This window comes from Ictalurus furcatus, chromosome 26 (genome assembly GCF_023375685.1).
Source record: "Ictalurus furcatus strain D&B chromosome 26, Billie_1.0, whole genome shotgun sequence".
NCBI classification, from domain to species: domain Eukaryota; kingdom Metazoa; phylum Chordata; class Actinopteri; order Siluriformes; family Ictaluridae; genus Ictalurus; species Ictalurus furcatus.
The window spans coordinates 18,924,148-18,949,696 of NC_071280.1; the positions used below are offsets into that span (position 1 = coordinate 18,924,148).

The 25,549-nt window shown below is 38.2% G+C and overlaps 3 protein-coding genes across 7 annotated transcripts in view; all 3 read right to left on the reverse strand.

Moving 5' to 3' along the window:
- The window catches only part of LOC128601681 (uncharacterized), a 19,694-nt gene extending 13,969 nt beyond the window's left edge, over nucleotides 1-5,725 (reverse strand). Inside the window, exons 1-9 of one of the 2 annotated variants that reach the window (XM_053614955.1) lie at nucleotides 5,603-5,725; nucleotides 4,805-4,855; nucleotides 4,048-4,079; nucleotides 3,736-3,810; nucleotides 3,446-3,629; nucleotides 3,175-3,288; nucleotides 1,930-2,039; nucleotides 1,668-1,820; nucleotides 43-126 (exon numbers count right to left, since the gene is read on the reverse strand). In XM_053614955.1, coding sequence (XP_053470930.1) covers nucleotides 43-126; nucleotides 1,668-1,820; nucleotides 1,930-2,039; nucleotides 3,175-3,288; nucleotides 3,446-3,629; nucleotides 3,736-3,810; nucleotides 4,048-4,079; nucleotides 4,805-4,855; nucleotides 5,603-5,621 — 822 coding nt within the window. In that variant the 5' untranslated portion in view covers nucleotides 5,622-5,725. Of the gene's footprint in view, nucleotides 1-42; nucleotides 127-1,667; nucleotides 1,821-1,929; nucleotides 2,112-3,174; nucleotides 3,289-3,445; nucleotides 3,630-3,735; nucleotides 3,811-4,047; nucleotides 4,080-4,804; nucleotides 4,856-5,602 lie in introns of both variants that reach the window. The other variant, XM_053614954.1, reaches the window with a different exon arrangement.
- Nucleotides 5,668-20,721, reverse strand: LOC128601685 (B-cell receptor CD22). 4 transcript variants are annotated; one of them, XM_053614962.1, is made up of 10 exons: nucleotides 18,841-19,863; nucleotides 12,822-12,892; nucleotides 11,887-12,231; nucleotides 11,328-11,576; nucleotides 10,567-10,824; nucleotides 10,270-10,354; nucleotides 10,124-10,166; nucleotides 9,927-10,013; nucleotides 9,664-9,717; nucleotides 5,668-5,749 (listed from the first exon to the last, which is right to left on the reverse strand). In XM_053614962.1, exons 1-9 carry the CDS (start codon nucleotides 18,858-18,860, stop codon nucleotides 9,670-9,672), a joined length of 1,206 nt encoding a protein of 401 aa, XP_053470937.1. In that variant the 5' UTR covers nucleotides 18,861-19,863; the 3' UTR covers nucleotides 5,668-5,749; nucleotides 9,664-9,669. The 4 variants fall into 4 exon arrangements, with proteins under 4 accessions (XP_053470937.1, XP_053470938.1, XP_053470939.1 ...); XM_053614963.1 differs by lacking the exon at nucleotides 5,668-5,749 and adding an exon at nucleotides 6,936-8,243; XM_053614964.1 differs by lacking the exons at nucleotides 5,668-5,749; nucleotides 18,841-19,863 and adding an exon at nucleotides 20,149-20,721 and having other exon boundaries at nucleotides 6,936-9,717.
- Nucleotides 20,722-23,266: 2,545 nt separating this feature from the next.
- The window catches only part of LOC128601839 (titin), a 29,550-nt gene continuing 27,267 nt past the window's right edge, over nucleotides 23,267-25,549 (reverse strand). Inside the window, exons 17-23 of the mRNA XM_053615234.1 lie at nucleotides 25,226-25,483; nucleotides 24,890-25,138; nucleotides 24,719-24,803; nucleotides 24,573-24,615; nucleotides 24,376-24,497; nucleotides 24,111-24,164; nucleotides 23,267-23,856 (exon numbers count right to left, since the gene is read on the reverse strand). Of these exons, the coding sequence (XP_053471209.1) occupies nucleotides 23,814-23,856; nucleotides 24,111-24,164; nucleotides 24,376-24,497; nucleotides 24,573-24,615; nucleotides 24,719-24,803; nucleotides 24,890-25,138; nucleotides 25,226-25,483 (854 nt within the window). The 3' untranslated portion in view covers nucleotides 23,267-23,813. The remainder of the gene's footprint in view (nucleotides 23,857-24,110; nucleotides 24,165-24,375; nucleotides 24,498-24,572; nucleotides 24,616-24,718; nucleotides 24,804-24,889; nucleotides 25,139-25,225; nucleotides 25,484-25,549) is intronic.

Genomic DNA, 25,549 nt, shown 5'->3' on the forward strand with positions numbered 1-25,549 from the left:
TTTTTACTAAGACTTGAACAATAACAGAATCACCAGTCTTACCTCCTGTGGTAATTGTTCTATGGAATATATGTAGTCCAACATACGATACAGGAAATCCTCTTCACAGTATTCAGTTGAATTAACCTAGATAAAATAACAAAAATCAACAGATTTGATTTTAAATAAATTCTGATGTCGGAGATCAAAATGAATATAATGCCTTTCTCATTTAAAAAGATAAATGTTGACTCCATAGGTTTAGATTTTCGTCCAAAAGAAAAAAAAAAACAGGCTTTAAAGGATTAAACAGGCCTACAATAAAGTGTCAGATCTAACATCTTGCAAATAATGTTAATGGTGATGACGAATAGGAGTCCTTGTGAATGTTGTGTTACTATGGAAACAATAATGTATTAGAACAAGTGCATTAATATAAACCTGTGATTTTCAGCTGCACTACTGTCAGAGCTGCTGTTATAGAAAATTAGAACCCATGTCACACCCCTCTTCATCTCCCTCCACTGGCTACCTGTAGCTGTCCGTATCAGTTTTAAGGCCTTGATGCTCACATAAAGGAGCTTGTCTAGAACAGCACCCCCCTACCTCAACTCTCTCCTTAAGGTAATGTTCCCTCACGCAATCTGCGATTGGTTAACGACTGATGCTTAGTAGTTCCTACTCAGCGTGGCTCAAGGTCCCTTTCCAGAACCTTCACACTAACTGTTCCTCAGTGGTGGAATGAACTTCCAACCTCAATCTGGACTGCTTCAAAAATCTTCAAAAAACAAGCAGAATACCCACCTCTTCCGTGAACACTTAACCAACCCCTATAATGCCAACCCCACATAATTTAAAAAAAATATATTTTTACTCTTACACCTCTACTCTGCGCACTTTGCTTCTCTAGAACTCAATTAAAGATCTTGTACAGTAGCACTGCTTGTATTGTTCTCCGCTTGATATATCGCTTTGCTTGCATTTCCTCATTTGTAAGTCACTTTGGATAAAAGTGTCTGCTAAATGAATAAATGTAAATGTAATATAAATGTATATTAATCAACACCTTCTGATGACTCAGATTATGGCTAGTTGTGGGTTACTAGACACACTTTAAAAAGCAGATTATGCCAATTTATGGATAGGATAAAAAAATTGAGCTGAATCTGCTTACTGTATGACATGGGGCACTGACTTACTCAAGGATGGCTGAAATAAGTGAATGATTTTAAAATGATGTTGTGTTGACATGTTCCCTAAGGAAAATTACGGATTTTTTTTAAGCGTTGCTTGAGGAGAGCAAGAGATATAAAGGACACTTCCATGCCAAAAATCAAAGCATGTTGAGATGATAGGCGTTAAATAAATGCAGAGTGTTGCCTGCGTTATGTTAGCATCGCTTAATAGGTTCATTTCATTTAACTTATTTACTATTGACACTACTGGTTGGATGCTAACTGCATTTCATTGTCTCTGTACTCATACTCTGTCAATGACAATAAAGTTAAACCCCACCTAACCTAACCTTCGTTGATTCCCTTTTTTATGTATTTTTTGTGTATTTACAGCCAAGTCATAACCTTCTAGCGGCTTATATTCATGTTATATATTCATTTATCTCATTTTCATGAAGGTTGCCAATAATTCTGGAGTTAACTGTATTTTATAAGTGCATACAGGTGTCTTACCATGCATGGCTCAGTCTCACTGATGAGAGCAAATGTAGTCCCATAATAACAAGAGCACACAGAGTGAGTTCTGTTGGTCTGTGAGATGAAACAGCTAGGCCAATCGTTTATCTCCCAGTTCAAACAAGACAGAATGGCCCTTGGGTCTAACTCCTAGCCAGTTGTGAAAATAGAAAAATAAACACTATAAATGTATTACAATTAATATTTACTGTATTGGGAATAATTTTTAAAAAAACAACAAAAAAAAACACTAACATACTTTGATGTGACTAACAGTGAAGTCGATTGTCTCAAGGATCCATGTGTTGAAGGTTTGAGGAAGTGAGAATGAGATCACAGCTGACATTAAACTTTTTTTTGAGATGATATCTGTGTCAAAGAGACTAGGTTTAAAGATGTCTGTCATGTTTGTGTAACTCATGAAGACCACAGCAGCTGATCCTGAGTAAAGAAAAATACTGATTAAAAGCTACCAAGTGCATATATACGAAGGTATCGGAACAGCCGATTCTTTTGGAGGTAGAGGTAGTGTCATGGCTTTGGCTTGCACGGCTGCTTCTGGAACAGACTCACTAATCTTTACTGATGATGGAACTCATGATGGTTACAGCAGAATGAACTCAGAAGTTTACAGGAATATTCTGTCTGCAGATTTATAGAGAAATGCTTCCAAATTAATCAGGAGGAACTTCATCATGCCGCAAGACAACGATCCACAACACACATCCACCTCAACACAGGACTTCATCACAGGGGGAAGTGGAAGGTTTTAGACTGGCCAAGTCAGTCACTAGACCTTCACCCAACTGAGCAGCATTTCACCTCCTGAAGAGGAGACTGAAGGGAGAACTTTACAGTAAAACTATCTGTTTCTCTAATTTTGCTCACCTAAAAATTGTGTGGTCTGCCTTAACACATCTAGATGTAACTATCAGGAAATGAAATCTGAAATTCTGATCTATCTCCTTATATTATATTGTATCTATCTCCTCATATTTTGATCTCAAACCCAAATATACAAATATATCTTCAGTGTATAGCAATAACAAAACAATTTGCCCTGTTGTTCCAATACTTTCAGAGGAGATGGTATAATTAGAAATTGGGTTGAATATTTGAAACATTTTTAAGGGATTTTGAAAGAGGACTGTAGCCCATGTACTTAAGAATTTTGGTGAACTTTGAAACATGAAGAAAGGAAGCTTTCAATGGGTAAAAATTGATGGGTAACATGGTGGTACACATTATTTTTACTCAATTTTCATGTATTCTTCATACAGAGACTGGGACAGATTTTATTTTGTCCACTCATCAGATATTTTAATTGAACAGCCAAAATATGAGGAGAATTTAAACAAGTATTACAACATATGCTTTGGAGCATGACAAGCTGGATTTGTTTTTGAGAAATTATGATCCAAACATATACAGCCCCTCCGTGTTAATTCCTTATGCCTACGACTCAATTATCAAGGAATTAGCTGGAAACAAATGACTACTTTACCATCTGTTTCCTCTGAAATCCCGATGAGATCGATATACAAAGACGCATAGCTTGTGATGAGTGTGGGGATTTCATTCAAGGTGACATTAGGTCCAATCATGAAAACTTGAACTTCTGGAAAGATAATAATCAAGACCAAGCGATTTTCTTTAGTGCCAACCTTACTCTATAGGGTACACAGTTGCTCACTGGTTTCCCAAATCAAACAGGAAATCGTTCTGTACATGTACTGTAGCCGTAGTGTTCTACAATTTACAAACAGATTTCTTACCTAAATTTTGGACAGAGAAGCTGATGTTGCTGTAGGTGTCTGTTTCCTTCACTAGATTAGACACCAGGTTTTCATTTACCTGCAATAACTTATTTCCCAAGGATCTTAGAGTAGTTTGGTCAGGAGCATCAGTTATTTCACAAGTTGTGAGATACATGATTAAACTCAAACAACTTTCCACTTCCTACACAACAGGTAGAGAGACACCGATGTTTACACATTGAAATGTAATAGTAATCCTGCCAATTAATACATTTATATTCACAATAAAGAAACCAAATGCATCTCACCTCCTGAGATAAGTCTGATATCTGCTCTGTAATGTTACAGATTTGGTCCAAGAAGTCCAGTGTTTCCGGATCATCCTAAAGCAAAAAACTATTTATATTTGTATAAAAACTCTCATTTTCTTATGTTTTTAAAGATGCCTTAATATGAATATTTTTTTCAGAAGTGTATTCATTTTATACCTAAGGATGTGTCGTTAGAAATTGATTGAAACGTGAAGGAATGATCAAATACTAAGAAGAAAATGCAATAGCAAATGCACAAAGGACAATAATTGCTTAAAGGTTGCCAGTTATTTCTCCAGTTAAACATACCTGGCATTTTTCAAGCAATTCCAAAGTGACACCTGAAAAAAAAAAAAACAAGTGCACTATTACAGAATTATAATCTAGCTATCATCCATCCATCCATCCTCTAATCCTCTTTCCTTCCTTCCTTCTTTCTTTCTTTCTTTCTTTCTTTCGTTCTTTCATGAATACAGACATTTATGAATACAGACATGCAATATTTCAAAAGGATTTTGTTTTTTTTGGCAGTTTTTTGTTTTTTGTGAATATTTAGGCAGTTGAGATATTGATTCAGCATAAAGTCTCATTTTAACCACATTATACAAGTGTAAATGCAACAACAACAACAACAACAACAAACAGGTAATCGAGATTAAAAACAGCACAACAAGCATGAATGTGTGAAGCAACAATGTAACAATCATCTTATTCATAAAACAACCGAAAACAAAGAGCAACACAAGAAGATAGTCTTTCAATGCAATGAGCTGGTTTACGTATTAATGCCTGGTGCTTTCAGATTTTAGTCTGGCTAATCAGTGATGCTTTTGGCTACAAGTGTGAATACACGTGCTTATAAAAAGTGTTATCAGGATACAATTCAGATACAAGATGCATAAAAATGGGCAATCTTAAACCATATCGTTTCCAATCGAGTCCAGTTTATCGTAAAAATATTTAACTATGATTTTTTTTTTCTTTTTGTACATTAAACAAGCAATATGAAATAAAAAATAAATAAAGTGAATTCACAGTTCCTTTGGTTCTTTTATGGTTTACTTACTGTCAAGTGAAGTATCACATGCTGTAAATGTTAGTAACAGAACAGTGACTCCTGGAGGGGAGACACAGGAATTAATTTATTTCTGTTATCCATTACACGCCTCATCTGCAAATCTGTTATAATTATAATATAAAGTGTAAGAAATGATTTCCTGTGTTAGTGGGATGAACTATATATACATTTAATAAAAAAAAATCACTGGAAAACTAAACAAAACAATGACATAAACAACAACAACAACAACAACAACAATTATTATTATTATTATTATTATTATTAGTAGTAGTAGTAGTAGTAGTAGTAGTAGTAGTAATATCAATATTGACACTACAATATTGATTCTGTTGACACTGATCTGGACTAAATGAATGTATATTATGAAATTAAAATATTAAATTATATTTAAATCCTGCCAATATGATAACACAATTTTTAAATGATTTTAAATATGTTTCAAAATATGTTTGACCTCATTTTATTAAATACAAATTAAATTATTCAATAAAATGAAACTAACTATAGCTTTTCTTTTTAACAGGTGATCCTGGTCCCCATACAGTATGTAATCATAAAAAGGACACAAAACAAAATAAGGCAGAAGCAAACACCTATTTTACACCTATTTTTAAATACTTTCCTTCCTGTTACTGTATGATAACAGAAAGTGTGTAGAGAAAAGCATTGATGATAAATTGCTTTATGCTTTTAAAATAATTTAATTAAGTCCCCCGTATTAACGATGGGCATAAGAAAGAAAGAGAAACACCCAGCCCGTCAGTCTGTCAGTGAAATACTCACCTCTCAGTAGAAGAGTCATGTCGTTCGGTATTTTGGTGAAATCTTCTCTTGTTTACAGAGAGGGTAAGCGAAGTGTGGTCCAAATGAAGCTGGAAAATTCTTTTTGTCTCCATATCAGTAAATCTGTAAATCATTTGCATTTGGCATCTGAAATGTGATACACCATTGTTAGAGAGGCAGCGGAGCAGATTTTGCATATACAAAGTTCCAGAGAAGTAGAATCACAGAATTATGATGAAAAAGAAACAAGAGTGCAAACCGTGTCTTTAATGAAATGCCTTGGAGAGTGTAAAGAGGGGAAAACTCCTGGGCCGGTTCATACTGTATGCATATTTTTTGTGCGTAAACCAGGCATTGAGTCAGATTTTTAATGTGCGTATCAAGAAGCCGGTAGAGATAAACTGTACCATCTGCTGAAAATCCATATATTTGTCACAGATGGTCATCAGGAAAAGCCAACGCAAACACTAAAGGATTAACTTTGATGCGTCAGATTTCTCTCACTTTGCTCACAGCTGATTGGTCCAAGTTTTGTTTGAGTTCTCTTACCCAGAATTTATAGGCCTGTGGTGATCAGGTGTCAGTTAAGCGCATTGCGTGATATAAAAATGGCACCTGTGAACCGCGCCATCAGCCTCTATTATCTGAAGCGAAGACGCAATTCATAGGCACACCTCAGTATGACAAAGCTACGCAACGCCTCGTTTCTTCTCATGGAACAGGGTTACATGTGCACCCCATGGGGAACTCAATGTTGTGTGAGTTTCACGCTGTGGGAACGAGTATACCCGTTCCCCGTCATACTGAGGGCACGACCTGTTCAAAAAGTCAGAGCCTGAGGGTCATTGCAAGACACTCAAGCCTGGGTTGGAACATATACCCAGGTTGTAATATTGAATGAATGTGTGCAGCATAGACCACCCCGCACCTCCTCCACCTTCGGCATAGCTGTATAACCGTGTCGTTCATTCCCCACGATGGCCAAATGATCCGAAATCACAAGGTTATGAATACAACTTAGTGAAAGACAGTAACTGGGTGGTGTGATTAAACAGAGCTAATGATGGCACTGCAAAGTTGATTATTTTCCTATAAAAGCACATCCCCAAGTGTTTTATTCCTGTCAAAACCCTGCACTTCGACATTAGAGTTTATTTATTTATTTATTTATTTATTAGTCTTAGTATTTTATTTCTTTTTTTAAACCATTTATCATTAGATGTAATGTTCTGGAACAAACAGTTGTTATTACTTTATGAACAGGCTTATGGGTGTTCCTAATTAAGTGGCCAGTGTGTGCACACACAAACATTCCATTGCAGAAAATACAAAATGGTTAAAGCAGCAATTTAATTTTCACCATGAACACTGTGTCACAGATAAAATGCTCACTGCTGTGTCACAGTCACAATAAACAGATAATAAACTTCTTTATTTTTAAGATAATACAGATCAACATTTTAAGCTCAATATAAAATACATTAAACATACGTTAATACACTTCTGGATTGTTCTTACTCTGTCTTGCTTGTGTATGTGAGATTGCGTAAGCTGAATAATGATTAATAGCTCTACTGCGATATATACAAGAGCTTTATCCTGGTCAGAGTCACAGTGAATCAGAAGTCTATTCCAGGATCACTGGCTGACAATCAGGAGCTCATGCTGTGTTTGAATAAAGCTCATAACTCGTAAAACAACAAAGAAAACGGCCCCTCAACTCAGAATTCCTACTCAGAAAGTCAGGAAGGTCTCCTCACCCCCAAGTTCAGTACATGACATCAGACCAACATGGCCACTCACACCGTCAACAGTAAATAAAACATCACTTCACTACTTTAAATGAGTTTATAGCAGTAATTACTTTAGATCAATCAGCACTGACACATTAGCTGCTTAAATCTATATCACTGACCTACAGCGTACAGTTCTGAGAAAGTTAATACATCATAATTAGTTTTATTTCTCACTAAATACACATTCTCTGCTAAATATATTTACATTCTGGACTTCAGTTGAGCTTCAATCCCTTTATTCAGTTACAATATTCACAATAAAGAAGCGATAACTAATGAGTGAAAACTCTACAGCTGACTGGAACAGTCCTAACCTGCTGGCAGTAGAAAAAGTACTTCACACACTGCTATAAAATGATTAAAGCTGCTTTAAATGGCTGTAAGATGCTGATGTTGCTGGTGTAAAGGAGCGATTCAGTTTCTCCACTTCAGTGAGGAGCTCTCTCTATTCATCAGCTGTTTCAACTCAATTCAATTCAATTCAATTTTATTTGTATAGCGCTTTTTACAATAGACATTGTCTCAAAGCAGCTTTACAGAAATATCAACATGGTATACAGATATTAAAGGTGCGAATTTATCCCAACTGAGCAAGCCACTGAGTGGCGACGGTGGCAAGGAAAAACTCCCTAAGATGTTTTAAGAGGAAGAAACCTTGAGAGGAACCCGACTCAGAAGGGAACCCGTCCTCATCTGGGTAACAACAGATAGTGTGAAAAAGTTCATTATGGATTTATATGAAGTCTGTATGGCCTTAGCAGCAGTCTGGAATTAGAGAAGATCTGAGCTCCATCCAGAGGCAGAAAGGATCTGGATCTCTAGTATCTCCATAAATTCATGTGGGGCTCGGCGAAAGGAGAGAGGGAGAAAAAAGATAATTATGACTGCGAAGTAGTAGAACAGAATCTAGTCAGGGTAGGCTTGAGTAAACAAATACGTTTTAAGCCTAGACTTAAACACTGAGACTGTGTCTGAGTCCCGAACACTAATAGGAAGACTGTTCCATAACTGTGGGGCTCTATAAGAGAAAGCTCTTCCCCCTGCTGTAGCCTTCACTATTCGAGGTACCGTCAAATAGCCTGCATCTTTTGATCTAAGTAGGCGTGGCGGATCATAGAAAACCAAAAGGTCGCTTAGATATTATGGTGCGAGACCATTTAGTGCTTTATAGGTTAATAAAAGTATTTTATAGTTAATGCGAGATTTTACTGGGAGCCAATGCAGTATTGATAATATCGGTGTGATGTGGTCGTACCTTCTAGTTCTAGTTAGGACTCTAGCAGCTGCATTCTGGACTAACTGGAGCTTATTTATATTCCTACTGGAACATCCAGACAGTAAGGCATTACAGTAATCTAATCTAGAGATGACGAATGCATGAACTAGTATTTCCGCATCATGTAGTGACAATATGTTTCTTATCTTAGAAATATTTCTGAGATGAAAGAAGGCTATCCTAGTAATATTATCTACATGAGCATCAAATGATAGGCTGGAGTCAATAATCACTCCAAGGTCTTTTGCTGCTGCACATGATGAAACAGAAAGACCATCCAGAGTAACCATGTGATCAGAAAGATTACTTCTAGCTACACGTCGGCCTAATAAAAGTATTTCTGTTTTATCAGAATTAAGTAGAAGGAAGTTAGTTAACATCCAATGTCTAATGTCCTTTACACAATCCTCAGCTTTACTAAGCTTCTGTCTGTCCTCTGGCTTCGCTGAAACATACAACTGTGTATCATCAGCATAACAGTGGAAGCTAATTATATGTTTACGAATAATTTAACCTAGGGGTAGCATATATAAAGTAAAGAGCAGTGGGCCTAAAACAGAACCCTGTGGAACTCCAAAAGTAACCTCAGTACGCATGGAGAATTCACCATTTACATCTACGAACTGATAACGATCGGTGAGAAAAGACCTGAACCAGGAGAGGACTGTTCCCTTAATACCAACAACATTTTCTAATCTATCAAGGAGATTTCAACTCATTTCATTCATCATGTTCCTCAAAGAAACAACACAAAGAAACATCAGAACTGTGTGTTAAAGCAGAACACGTTACTAACATTTATTTACATCAGTCATCATCACACACTCTCTGATTTACGTTTATTAATATTACTGATTAGGAAATAAATCTAAAATTACTGTTGGAGTTACAGCTGTGTATTGTAGCTCTCACATCTTCAGAGTAAAAGAATAATATTATCACATTACTCGAATCTAATGGTGGTTTGGGGTTTGAAAGATAAAACTCACTGCTCTTTAGTCAGAGGAAGTGGGCGTGTCAGCAGGAGGACTGGGATGAGAAATCTGTGAAAAAAGAAAGAGGCCACGCCTTGTTGAATTTGACCAATCAGGTGTGTGACTCCAAAGTAAAATCAAAAAGTGAAAACAGCTCTCACTGCATAAATCTGGATTTAATAGAACACAGATTTCCAACAATAAAATACATCATGATTCGGTTAGACCATCATCATCAAACATACTACAAGGAACTGTGTTTTTCAGTAAACACTTACTGCAAGTGTGTGATACACATCATCAGATGTCCAGCCCGCGAGGTCGAGAGCTGCGTACGTGTCGTCTTTAGCGCTCGGCCCGACGTTCTGCGGAGAGGAGGAGTGGAGAACGTGAGCAGGTTCTGCTGAAGATCTTTACAGTGAGAGTTTATTATGAACAAAGCAGCCAACTGATGGACATTTCTGTAATAACTCACCTGAGAGTCACCTTCATCTGCCTTTTTCTTCTGTCTCCTGCTTCTGCTCACACAAAGTCAAATATTTATCCATCGTGAGCTTCCTCAGAGGAATTATATGATGAATTTATCAGCACAAAGAAATACAAATTCTTGTATTTTCTTACCTGATAAACAGGAAGGTGATGATGAGACAAACACACACAAACACAACAGCCCCAACACCTGCGTACACACCTAAGCTCTGAAACCCTGTGTGGACGATGATGTGATAATGAATCAATGTTAAATATTTATCAGTGTGATTCTGATTTATAGATTTACATCATTGCTCTTACTGTTTAAAGTGACTGTCTAAAATGGGTAGGGAAGTGAAACTTGTTTCGATGATAGTTTTTATTTTATTTATTTTTTTATTTATTTTAATCTTATTAACTGTGAGGAGATCTTCAACTTTAACTTACACAGAACATTCAGAGTTACACTGATGGAGTCCTGATGTCCGACTTCATTACTGCACTTGCACTTGTACTCTCCACTGTCCTCAGAGCTGATCTTGGAGATGGTGTAGGTCTTTTCTTTTCCAACTGATGTCGTCCCCTTAAACCAGGTGTAGTTCTTCACAGGTGGGTTAGCATCACTGCTGCAGGTCAGAGTCACTGAACTGCCCTCCACTATTTCACCAGAGGAGCTGATGGACACTGAGACGTTCTTTGGAGGATCTAGAGAGTTCCATGATAAGAATGATGAAAGCAGTTCAAGGCCATAAGCAGTGTAAATTTTTCTTTCCTCAGTTCTTGAATATAATTTTCAGCTCATCTCAGTGCTTTTATTTAACATTATGTCTGGCTCCTAATGAATATAAAACCCACTTCACTGCACAATAGAGTCATAAATCTGAGAATCTTTTTATACTGTAATAATTCTGGGACACCTTCTTATCATCATGCCTGTGTGTGCTCGCATTTTCATTTAAATGGTCTATAGAGATGGGATTCTGTATGCATTTGTTATGCCTAAATGCATAAAGTTATTAGTACCTGTGTTTAGATTTTTTAATTATATGCTAATAAAATAATTAAAAAAAATTTCCTACAATAAGGTCATTGTCGTATCATTTGCTTTTTCTTACTTAAATCATTAAATTTGCCTTCATTTCTGTAAATATGAAGTGATTTATGATCTATTGAGTTATAAAATATATAAGAAGGTAAATAAAGCTCACATCTGACTCTGAGGGTTTGATCAGGAGAGGGGAGATGTTCATATCCTCTTACAGCACAGCTATAACTGCCTGCATCCTCACTGCTGACCGGCTGCAGGTGGAGTTCATTGCTCTTGGGGGTGTTTGTGGTTAAATCACGTCTGTTTTTGTACCAGATGAATGTTGGATCAGTCAGACTGCAGGTGGTGTTACAGATCAGAACGGCTGATTGTCCCTCTGTCACTTCTGCAGGAGCGATCACCTGAAGATCTTACACACCGAGAGAAACATTCAATCAGGAAAGCTGTCCTGAAGACAGTAAAGTGTCTACTGTTGAACTCTGCTCTCTCAAAGTGTTTTTCTATCTAATGATAATCATTTCAGTTTTATATTCAGTGTTAATAACCTTTTCAACTCTGGAGACTAGTCGCTTTTACCACAAGCACCTATTGTTCAATTTAATTTATAAAGAACATGTTAGAGATCTTCATTAATCCGCTTCAAAGCTCTGACTCTCCTGTATCTAAAGAGAGATTATGTTCAGAGTGATAGATGTAGAAAATAAGATGATTTTATTTACCTGTAACAGTGAATGTAACTCCAGGGTGACCCTGGTATCTTTCTTTTTCTTCATTTGTTGTGATTCTGAACCAGTACTTCTGTTCATCTGATTTCTTCACGTCACTCAGTCTGAGGGAGAAGTGTTTCTGTTCATCTCCTGAATACTCCACTCTGCCTGAGTAACCTGAATCATTACGCAGATCAGTCGGTTCTTTACCCTGAACTGAGTTTATTAACCAAAACCTGTTCTTCACTGTAAGACGTGTTGGGTGTGTGTACGTGACGTTCATAAACACTGTAGATCCTTTTAAAGCACAGAGATTTAGTTTGCTGTATGTCACACTCCATTCATTCCCAAGAGCTCCTGAAACATGACACATGAAAGAGGTGATTAGAGGTCATTATCCTGAGCCCCATAAAACACTGAGTTATCTTACAGCTTCACTTCTCTCCTCTGGAACTCCGGGTTGGAGAAATAAAAACAATTCTTTACCACTGGAAGAAAACTGTGTGTAGGATCTGGACATAGCGGTGTGTTCTGAACTCAGGACTCGTAATGTGGAATTAAAATTTAACAGCATCCACTACTATTCAGTCTTCACTTACATCTGTTTTACACTTCTTTAAATCCAGTGTCACTGATTCTCATACACACACACACACACACACACCACTAATATTCAGACCTCAGATTTAAAAAACTATTCACACGTTATGTGAGAGTTATGTATGGGGGCGGAGTTTTTCAGAAACAGAGGCGTGTCTTAGTTAAACGTGATCCTGACCTTGAACTTAAGTCCATTTTACTCACACAATATCAGCTCAAGTGAGGAGCAGTGTTATATTATATTTATAATGTTGCAATTATAACAACAATCTAAATATAATGGTGGTTCTACTTGTATTTATTGTCTCTGGGGTGTGTAGTCGTGATGATGTTAATGTGTGACTCACCTGAGATCATGAACAGAAAGACCAGATGAAGTGGAGAAGCCATTTGGAGGGACATCATTACTGGAAAGATTCTATAGAAACAAAATATATAAAATGTATTTATAATAAGTCACAACAACAACATACAATCTACTGAGCTGTTAAACCTCCTTTTCTTTAGAGAAATTATTATGTGATGAAATACAATTATCACAGCATCCATCAGAAGTCTTTCATTATCTGAGGGATTATTTATTTTTATACCACAGCGCTGCTGAATTCTGGATTGTGATTGGTCAGAAGGTGTCGATTAATTTTCTATAACAGCGGCTCTGACATTAGTGCAGCTGCACATCACAGGTTGATATTAATACACTTGTTCTAATACGTTATCGTTTCTATGGTAACAGCTCATTCACAGGGACTCGTACAGTGGACGCTCCACATGAACAGATTAAGGAATGTGAGTAATTGTTGATACGGTGAAGTTTTCTGTAAGGAGATGTTTATTTAACATTTATGGAAGGAGTCTCCAGTGTCAGCGCTTTGTAACAGTTAGAGGTAAAGCTGTAAGTTTAAGTGTCCTGATATCTTCAGGACAGATGAGTTTATGCTTTACATTACACACAGCATTAAATGTAACAATAAACAGATAAAAAGTATGACATCATTCTTTAAGAAAAAAAAAATATTGGCAGATTGTTGTGGTATAAAAGGAACAAACAGTAGGGACGTGCTGTTATAAGAAAATAATCAACTTCAGGGTGATAACAGTAACTCATATTAATCACATCAGTATTTTACACACACACAAACACACACACACACACACACACACACACACACACACACAGTGTTTCATTTCTTACAAAATAATCATATTATATCCACTGAATATGACAATCGCTCTTTTTAATCATTTTTTTAATTAGATATTTTAATTAATCACAATAATCAAACATTCACAAGCCACAAATGAAAACCTGTACATGAAGTCACTGTTACCAAATCTACTCAGAGAAGCTAACATATGCATAAAACATTGCTTCATTATCATGCAGTAATTTACATATTCATAGAAGTGTCATTATTTGCATAGCAGAATCTGATACTTGAAAGAGAGATTTTCTGGAAAGATGTCTAAAGTTAAATAAAATACAAAAATCACGCATATTTTACAAACCAGGATGTTTTAATACACTAAGGCGCAGTGCTGTCAGTTAAGGTAAGGAATCGGGTAAAACAGAATAATTATGTATATTTATTACTTGTGCATGAAGCTAAGCAATTACAGTGGAGGAAATAAGTCTTGGACGCATCAACATTTTTTCCAGTAAATATATTTCCAATGAGGACATTCACATGAAAATTTTACCAGACTTTGGTATTAACTCAAGAAATCTGCACATATAAAGAAATCGTCTGGGTCACGCATATAACCTTGTTCCCTGAGAAGGGAATGAGACATAACGTTAGCTGAACGCTTTGGGAAGCGCCCATGCGCATAACCGGTATCTGAAGCTTGTGTATAATCAGGCCTATTTATAGGCCTGCCGTGATCAGGTCACGTGGCAATTAAGCATGTCGCGTGATATATAAATGACACCTGTGAACTGTACCATCAGCCTCTATTATCTGAAGCGAAGATGCAATTCACAGGCATGCTCCAGTATGGGAAAGCTACACAACGTCTCATTCCCTTATTAGGGAAAAGGGTTAAATGCGTAACCCAGACGTTCCCTTTCAAAGGTAACTCCATGTTGCGTGAGCTCAACGCTGTGGGAATGAGAATACCCACTGTGTCATACCGAGGGTAAGGCCTGTTCAAAAATATCCGAGCCCGAGGGTCACTGCAAGACACTCAAGCCCGATCCAGAATGTATATCCAGGATGTAAAATCAAATGAATATGTGCGGGGTAGACCACCCTGCCACAGCATACACATCCTGTAAGGATACCCCTTTAGACAAAGCCTTTGAGGAGGTGACCGCCCTAGTGAAATGAGCCCTTATGCCCAGAGGTGTAGCGAGACCACGCCTCATAAGCGATAGAGATTGCTTCCACTATCCAATTAGAGATGCGCTGCTTCGACACAGCATCACCTCTACTGTTGCTGACCAGCAGCTGCTCCGATTTACACCACTGGCTGGAGCGGTGGACGTAAGTACAGAGAGCCCTTACTGGACAAAGTTGGTGTAATTTCTCTTGTTCCGTTATGAGGAATGGAGGAGGGCACAAAGCCTGTAACACTACTGGCTGGGCAGCAGATGCAGGCACTTTAGGAATATAATCTGGTCTAGGATACAGGAAAGCCTTAGCTAATCCAGGGGTAATGTCAAGGCAGGAAGGGGCAACAGACAGCTTGTAGATCTCCTATTCGCTTGAGAGATGTCAGGGCCAGCAAAAGAGCTACCTTTAGAGTCAGAAGCTTCTCCAGAGGCTGACCCCAAGGGCTCAAATGCAGCACCTGACAGAACAGAAAGGTCCCAGGAAGGTATGCATGGTCTGCAGATGGGCCTCAGCCGCCTGACACCACACATACACCTCGAAGTTAGTGGACGTTGCCCCACAGACGCTCCATCATTAGGGGCATGGCCGGCCGAAATGGTGAATATGTGGACCCTAATTGTAGGAGGAGCCAACCCCGCTGAGAAACGTCCTTGTAAGAACTCCAGGACTGTAGCTATTGCGCAGTTCGCTGGGTCTAGCTGACGTTCCTCACACCTTGAGACAAAAAGATGCCACTTTTTGTCTTACAATTTCGTCGTGGATGGCGTTCTAGCATTCAACATTCAACCTCAATTGTGAGACTAGAATCTATGATCTGGTGCCCCTCAGGGGCCAGACCCACAGTTTCCATGGTTCCGGCCGAGGATGATAAATCAGCCCTCCGTCTTGAGACATTAGATTCCTGAGGATGGGAAGCAGTGCCGTCTAGCAGGGATATTATCATTGAGAACCATATTCGAGCTGGCCAATATGGTGCTACTAGCAGCAGACGTAGACAGTGTTGGCAAACTCTTGCTAGAACTTGTGGGAGCAGAGCCATCGGGGGAAAAGCAAATAGATGTGACCTCAGCCAGATATGCACCATGGCGTCCAGCCCCAAAGGTGCGGTAGGATTGAGGGCGAACCATAGCGGGCAGTGTGTTGTCTCCTTGGAGGCGAACACGTCCACTTCCGCTTGGCCAAACCTCCACCATATGGACGCCACAACTTGTGGATGGAGGCACAAATCTCTGGGCCGCAGCCCCTGCCTCAACAGGATGTCTACCCCCACATTCCAGTTGCCCAGAATGTACATTGCACCCACTGACAAAACCTTTCCCTCTGTCCAGAGAAGAATTAGTTGTGCCTGCGTTTTTTTGGGGGTGTTTTTTTGGCTCTCCATAGTGGAGGGAGGAGTCGCGATGCGAGCTCCAAAATCCAGATGAGAGCCGGACCCGGAAGACAGAGCGAGAGAAAGAGCAGCGCTCATCTCCGTCTCTTCTTCCAGGTCATACTAGATCCTCAGGACCTGAGATCCGCGAGGCTCCGACACCCAACTTGCTTCGGCCGAGAAGACAGCGAGTTCACAAGACGTTCAAAATGCGCACAGTCAGACCTCTCTAGGGCAGCTGTGGCATGCTCCATCCCTAGACACTTCATCCAGAAATTGTGTCATGACCCCCCCGATGAAAAGGGAGCAAGCATAACACACTTCCTGAATTCTCTCATTCATACTTTTCCTCCTTTTTTTAAAGAAACAGAAAAGAAAAGTGATTTTTCTTTCTTTTTTTTTGGAAATGATAGAAGCGTCTTTTTGTTTTCGTTACACACCCGACTGAGATGCACTCTTTCTGAAGATAACAAGGCTGATGGTGCGGTTCACAGGTGCCATTTATATATCACATGATGCGTTTAATTGCCATGTCACCTAATCACGGCAGGCCTATAAATAGGCATAATGTTACACAAGCTTCAGATACCGATCACACGCTTCCCACAGTGTTCAGCTAATGCAATGTCTCTTTCCCTTTGAAAGGGAACCAAAGATTAAAGTCCATAAATGAACTTATGTGTAATAAAGTGGAATGACACTGGAAAAAAGTTTTGAACACGCTAAATGAAATGTATTTAATACTTAGTGGAGAAGCCTTTGTTTGTCATGACAGCTTCAAGACGCTTCCTGTATGAAGAAATTAATGGGCCGCAGTCTTCCAAACATATTGTCTTTAAATCATGTTCAGTTGGATTCGAGTCAGGTGATTGGCTGGGCCATTCTTCACCTTGATTTTATTTCTTTGAATCCAATTGAGAGTTTCCTTTCCTGTATGCTTGGATCGTTGTCCTGCAGGAAGGTCCACCCACATCTCGTCTTCATCATCCTGGTGAATGTTTTTAGGGTGATGTGCCATGCCATTTCTTCTCCAAACATGGTGTGTAGTATGGAAGCCAAAAAGTTAAATTTTTCTCTCATCTGACCAGACTACACTCTCCCAGTATTTCATAAGCTTATCCAAATGAGTTGTAGCAAACTTTAAAACAAGCTTCGACATGCCTTTTCTTTAGTAATGGAGTCTTGCGGGGTGAGCATGAGCAGTGGAGTGCATTGCCTATAGTTTTCTCTGTGACGATGGCACCTGCTGCCTCCAAGTGTTTCTGGAGCTCTTTCCGAGTGGTCCTTGGCTCTAGGGCTACTCTTCTGACTATTCTTCTGACTCCCTGGTCAGAAATCTTGTGAGGAGCTCCTGTGCATGGCCGGTAGTTGACGGAGTGATGTTGCTTCCACTTGCGGATAATGACCCCAATGGTGCTTACTGGAAGATTCAGAAGTTTTGAAATATTTCTGTATCCGATTCCATCAATATGTTTCACAAAAATAAGGCTGTGAAGGTCTTGGGAGAGCTCTTTGCTTTTACCCATCATGAGATGTTTCTTGTGTGATACCCTGGATACCTCAGCTGGTTCCTTGCCTTACCTTGCCTTGGAGAACTGCTTTTTCTTAGCGTGTTCAATACTTTTTTCCCGTGCCATTCCACTTTATAACACAAAACTTTATTTATGGACTTTAATGTTGTGAATTATTTATATTTCCAGATTTCTTGAGGTAATTCTGATGTCTGGTGAAAATTTCCTGTGAATAGCCTCATTGAAATATATTTACTGAAAAAAAAAATGTTGATGCGTCCAATATTTATTTCCCCCACTGTATTTCAAATTTCAATAGAGCATGCACTAGTGGAACAAACAGCAGTGGTTACTGATTATTGGTCTCGCTGGTTCATAAGTTTTCCACATGACCAAAATATCAAATCACTTCAGACTATACTTGAAGACATTTTCAGGGTACGCATTATGTATCATTAAATAAATACTTGCTACGAAACTGTCAGAAAAATAGCAAAAAAACAAACAAACACTGAAACTGCTCCTACATATACTACGGCCTGTCAGTCAGTCTGTGTGATACCATGGCAACATGCTGCCTAGGCTTCTATCGGAACTATTTCCATTGATGGAGCAAAAACAGCCAAAATATTTGACCATATTGTGTCTGAGGTCAGTTACTTGATATGAATTTATTATTAATAGAATTGTAACACTAGTGATCGTCCTGTTCATCTGTGGCCTCGTGTCTGCTGCCGAATCACAGCCATGCCGATAATCAGTATAACAGTGTTCTTTCTCATGTGATATTGCTTAATTAATTTTGAAAATAATTATTGATCATTGAAAATGAGGACACAAACAATTTTATGAAAAAAAATACAAATATTTTAACGTTCCAAGTTTGAAATTGTTATAAAAAAATACACAAAAAGCCACAATTATCTCAGATATAATTTATCTTGAAACAAGTATTATACTGTATATCCATAGTTCCCAGTACAGATAAGCAATCAGTAAAAACTGCTAAATGTCACGTAGTTCCCAATTTAACACCACAAAGTACACCCGCACTAAAAAACTCAACACTGAGACTCTCTATGTTCAGGAAATGTACATATAATGAGGAAATTTAGTAAGTAAAAATATTAAAGTTTTAATGTTTTCTTACTGTGCCTTCTCAACCCTCATGTCCAGCAACCAAACTATGACTAAATGAAAGCGTGAGAGAGAAAAAGACTGGTTAAAACGTGCTGACGATGTGAGTGTGATGATGTGCTGACGATGTACTATATGTGTGAACACATTTTGTTTCCTCTTTATTGCTAAATTTGTCCCTCCTTCTGAACTGGAGAAAAAAACACAGACAAAGAAAGATAAAAAATACACACTTTAATGAATCTAAAAGAAAATACTCTACATGCTCCCTAAATATAATAAACCCTAAGAGACTAGCACTGAAGCAGAGAGTTTTCACCCCGAGTATGATAGTCATTTTTGTGTAATGTGTTGCGTGTTTGTGCATTTATTACCTCAGATGCTTTATACAAAAACAAATTAATTATACCAAACTATTTTTTGTATTATTAATTAAGGCTAAAAATAATTACTTTCATTTTCCAACATGTGTTAATGTATCATTAAGACTGCGTTTGCACCAGAGTAAAAAGTGTGCATGCATTGTGTACAGGACATTTTAACACATCAGTCCAATGTGTGAACAAATGAACCTACTGCCTTTCCACTTCAGGAAGTGAAACACCACCCCAGACACACAGACAGAGACACACACAGACAGAGACACACACAGACAGAGACACACACAGACAGAGACACACACAGACAGAGACACACAGACAGACACACACACAGACAGACAGACAGACACACAGACAGACAGACACACAGACAGACAGACACACAGACAGACAGACACACACACACACACACACACACACACACACACACACACAGAGACACACACACACACACAGAGACACACACACACACACACAGAGACACACACACACACACACAGAGACACACACACACACACACACACACACAGAGACACACACACACACACACACACACACACAGAGACACACACACACACACAGAGACACACACACACACACACACACACACACACAGAGACACACACACACACACACACACACACACACAGAGAGAGACACACACACAGTGTCTTAGAACGGTCTGCCTTACTTTAAAATAAGTAATGAATAGGTTTTATGGGTATTTATGTAATTGTGTGTTATATTTTATCTTATTATACTTTCTCTCCTCCCCAATGCGATACAAGCATTGGGTATTTTTATTATTTATATCTAAATTACAAAGTAAGCCAATGCCCTTCATAAATAAACAGACTAGCTCATTAATTGAAAATGTTCCCAGGGTTGGAGTCAGCTCAGGGAGTAAAATAATCATTCAAATGTTGAACCAAACTACTTACCGTTAAGAGTGGCGACTAATGCAGCTTTAACAGGAAGAGACGAGCTAAAGTTGTTGCCAAACTTCTCGTGCGTCTCCGCCCAAATTCACCCCCTCACTCATTCACTCAGCAAAGAGATGAGAGAGATCACAGAGCACCGGGTTGCCAGATTGGGACATTACTTTCTCCCACCGTACCCACTTTCTCTCTCTTTTTTTTCCTTTTTAAATATAATTACCTTGAGGTTACCGGTGATCCTTGCGATAATATTATTCTAGGAATTACGTTTTAACATAGCTGAGCTAAATCGTAGGCGCTAACGAATTCAATCTGGCAACCCTCTTGCAGTGTATGTTTATTTTACAGCTATTTTTTCGCAGCCTAACAGCTGTTAACAGATGTCGCCTGTGTTATAGCATGAAGCCGAAGATCCGACATGTTTACCCTACATTTCTATTGTTGAAGACTTTTTGCGGTTGCAATAAAAGATAATATACATAATATACAAGCGCCCAGTTGAATTGTCCTCTAGTGCAGTACCGCTGCTCTGCCACACGGAGCAGTCATGAGCAGTTACGCTTCTAAATACTAATCACCTTCCAATCCTGTTTTTAATGCCTCCCTTCATCACTCAGAAGTGTGTCACCTACATCACACGGGTGTGAATGTGTAGTATGGAGAAGATTATTCAAGATAAACACTCGACACTGAAAGCACAAACACTGCAGTTACAGAGAAGATTATATCTACAAATAATCATGAGTGAAGATAATTCAATTAAATACTGAATTTAATACTTTAATACTGAATATAATACTGTAATACTGAATATTTTATCAGTATAAGTTAATGATGATGTGACAGGAAAGAGCTCACAATTCATAACAAAACAGATTTTTATATAATGCTGAATGAATGTATTAGAAAATTAAAGTTTACATTTGCGTAAGCAGAACTCAGAATAAATATGTAACTCAGATCTTTATACATGACTGAGTGAAATGAACTCCACAGCCCCTCCTTCAGGCCAAAGGAGTCACAGCAGGAGATGGTCATAGAGAGAAACACATGAACCCAGTGTTAATTATGGCTTTACAGGACTGTAAACACGGATACACACTGGCATAGTGAAGTACAATAAAAAATTTAGATGGTCATTTATCATACACGCTTCAAGTAAATGACCTCATTTAATCACACACTGCAACTTAATGCAGCAGTGTATACATGATAAACACTACATATTTATCAATTTCATTGAATGAGTTACAAATAAAGAAATACAACACAAAACACAAAATAGTCATAAAATAACAGATACATGATATTTGCAATAAAATATACTTATTACTACTGCATATGTAATAAACAATAATGGTAAATTATCATAAATATTTTTCAAAATATAATTGTAAATCAGCAATAACAATTATCATCATATAGCATGTACCAGGTAACTGTTGTCGCTATTCTGTCATGCTGGTGGCTTTTACAAACCAGAATAAATTTAATGAAATTGGCAGAGTAGCAGTGCAAATCCAATCAACTCTGTATCTGATTCAGCCTTAGCCAATCAGGATGAAGTTCTATATGCCAGCATTGTACACCGGAGAGCCGTTGACTGGGGATCACTGAGAGTTCTGCTGTGAAAGCTTCTGCCTCTGAGGATGAGGAGGTTCAGTACTCTAATGTCAGATTCATTTGCAGCGGTGCTGACTACAGGTGAGAGGAGCAGGTCTGTTTCCTCCACTCTAACAGAGCTGGAAATGATCTTCTGCTGGATCTTACTGTGATCATTTACTCTCTTTCTATAGACCTTCCAATGCTGAGGATCCCACTGTGATCTACAGCAGAGTGAAATAAACAACATTCACCCATTTATTCAACATCACCACAACTTCCACCTGGTCATAGTGGGACGCTTCTAGAAACTCTCCAGATGGACATCTTCACATGATTTACCTATGATTTGAACTAATTTGAAAAAAAAAAGCAGGTTTTAGACTGTGTGATTTTTAGAGGGTCTTTTAAAATTATTACTTGTCACATTTTACAAGCATATTAGTGTAAATAATTATCAGACAAATATAATCTTTTATCTGTCATTCACAGGTCGGATAAATAAATATGACTCTTTATCAACTCCAGATCCTAGCTCAAATCCAGTTTAAAGACCAATAAAATTCCAGACAGGATCTTTAATCCAAATACATTTCTTCTAAAGCATCAGATTGCAGACTGAAGATCAGAGCTGTAAAATCAGCCCTGCTGGACATCATGTGTAACTGCGTTTTAAACATTTCAACTGTTTAGGTGCAAAGACGAATTTATTCCTGGAGCACAACAGCAGTGTAACACACATGATTCAGATCTGTAATTACTTACTCAAACCTTCATTTAAGTGTGTTCGAGCCACTGTAACATGGAGTTTCTCTCTATGACTGAGCACTATAAACGTGCAGCAGATCACACAGAGATTATTTATGTTTATTGCTTATTTTAGGTATGACATTTTATTCTTTGTAAAATTAGTAGGAGGAGCAGCAGGAGTATTTTTACTCTACTCAGAGTAGATTATTTTGGGAAGTAACAGTACTGTTATGATATTTCAGTACTGTTCACACTTAGAAGACCCCACAGTCGCCAGTAGGATGCAGTACAATAACAGATGTGATTCACCTTTTTGACCAGCAGGTGTCACTATCACACAATGCGATGAAAAGCTTTGAGTAATGAACTCTTTATCAACACAGTTGGAGCAAAAGCTTAATTCTGCCATCACTAGTAAGTGAAATTTCAAGCATTTTCAGTGCTTTAATACAGATCAACATTTAAGCTCAATATAAAATAAATTAAACCTACGTTAATACACTTCTGGATTATCCTTATCGTCTTTCTTGTGTATGTAAGATTGTGTAAGCTGAATAATGATTAATATAACTGATTAATTTTCAAACACTGATCAGTTCTGTGAGGTCTGGCAGCAAAAGTTTTTTCCTTTATCTATAATAACTGTCCTGTGATTACAGAAATCACTCACAGACCAAAATATACTTTTTAAAAAAAAAAGTTGCTGACACCAAATTTATGTCTGTTTGCTTCAGATCCCGATAGTGACATGAACAGTTCACATAAAAAGTGGAATAATATGTTTTATCTGTTTATTTGGAGTGAAACAAAATGAAACAAGGATGTATATGAACAACCCTGAGTTCAGTACATGACATCAGACCAGCATGGCCACTCACACCGTCAACAGTAAATAAAACATCACTTCACTACTTTAAATGAGTTTATAGCAGTAATTACTTTAGATCAATCAGCACTGACACATTAGCTGCTTAAATCTATATCACTGACCTACAGCGTACAGTTATGAGAAAGTTAATACATCATAATTAGTTTTATTTCTCACTAAATACACATTCTCTGCTAAATATATTTACATTCTGGACTTCAGTTGAGCTTCAATCCCTTTATTCCGTTACAATATTCACAATAAAGAAGCGATAACTAATGAGTGAAAACTCTACAGCTGACTGGAACAGTCCTAACCTGCTGGCAGTAGAAAAAGTACTTCACACACTGCTATAAAATGATTAAAGCTGCTTTAAATGGCTGTAAGATGCTGATGTCGCTGGTGTAAAGGAGCGATTCAGTTTCTCCACTTCAGTGAGGAGCTCTCTCTATTCATCAGCTGTTTCAGGACTCATTTCATTCATCATGTTCCTCAAAGAAACAACACACAGAAACATCAGAACTGTGTGTTAAAGCAGAACACGTTACTAACATTTATTTACATCAGTCATCATCACACACTCTCTGATTTACGTTTATTAATATTACTGATTAGGAAATAAATCTAAAATTACTGTTGGAGTTACAGCTGTGTATTGTAGCTCTCACATCTTCAGATTAAAAGAATAATATTATCACATTACTCGAATCTAATGGTGGTTTGGGGTTTAAAAGATAAAACTCACTGTCCAGTAGGCATAGGAAGTGGGCGTGTCAGCAGGAGGACTGGGATGAGTAATCTGTGAAAAAAGAAAGAGGCCACGCCTTGTTGAATTTGACCAATCAGGTGTGTGACTCCAAAGTAAAATCAAAACCTGAGAAAACAGCTCTCACTGCATAAATCTGGATTTAATAGAACACAGATTTCCAACAATAAAATACATCATCATTCGGTTAGACCATCATCATCAAACATACTACAAGGAACCGTGATTTTCAGTAAACACTTACTGCAAGTGTGTGATACACATCATCAGATGTCCGGCCCGCGAGGTCGAGAGCTGCGTACGTGTCGTCTTTAGCGCTCGGCCCGACGGTCTGCGGAGAGGAGGAGTGGAGAACGTGAGCAGGTTCTGCTGAAGATCTTTACAGTGAGAGTTTATTATGAACAAAGCAGCCACCTGATGGACATTTCTGTAATAACTCACCTGAGAGTCACCGTCATCTGCCTTTTTCTTCTGTCTCCTGCTTCTGCTCACACAAAGTCAAATATTTATCCATCGTGAGCTTCTTCAGAGGAATTATATGATGAATTTATCAGCACAAAGAAATACAAATTATTGTATGTTCTTACCTGATAAACAGGAAGGTGATGATGAGACAAACACACACAAACACAACAGCCCCAACACCTGCGTACACACCTAAGCTCTGAAACCCTGTGTGGACGATGATGTGATAATGAATCAGTGTTAAATATTTATCAGTGTGATTCTGATTTATAGATTTACATCATCGCTCTTACTGTTTAAAGTGACGGACACTGCAGCTGATCTCTCAGAGCCGTGTTGATTCGGAGCCTCGCAGTAGTACTGTCCACTCTGTAGTGCTCCGTAAGTCTGTCCAGATCCTACAGGTGATGATTCATTCACCCTAAACCAGGTGTAGTTCTCCACAGGTGGGTTAGCATCACTGCTGCAGGTCAGAGTCACTGAACTGCCCTCCACTATTTCACCAGAGGAGCTGATGGACACTGAGACGTTCTTTGGAGGATCTAAAATGGGCAGGAAAGTGAAACTTGTTTCTATGATAGTTTTTTAAAATCTTATTAACTGTGAGGAGATCTTCAGCTTTAACTTACACAGAACATTCAAAGTTACACTGATGGAGTCCTGATGTCCGACTTCATTACTGCAGTTGCACTTGTACTCTCCACTGTCCTCAGATCTGATCTTGGAGATGGTGTAGGTCTTTTCTTTTCCTACTGATGTCGTCCCCTTAAACCAGGTGTAATTCTCCACAGGTGGGTTAGCATCACTGCTGCAAGTCAGAGTCACTGAACTGCCCTCCACTATTTCACCAGAGGAGCTGATGGACACTGAGACGTTCTTTGGAGGATCTACAATAAGTAGGAAACTGAGACTTTAAAGTAAATCTATGAGAGTTTTATCTCTTATTAACTGTG

Coding starts and splice junctions, on each gene's coding strand:
- LOC128601685 (XM_053614962.1), bottom strand. CDS start 18,860: ATGAGGGTTGAGAAGGCACA. Junction 10,355..10,566: donor TGTAACTCTGAATGTTCTGT/GTAAGTTAAAGT, acceptor TCGTCCACACAG/GGTTTCAGAGCTTAGGTGTG. Junction 9,718..9,926: donor ATGTGTATCACACACTTGCA/GTAAGTGTTTAC, acceptor CTTTTTTCACAG/ATTTCTCATCCCAGTCCTCC.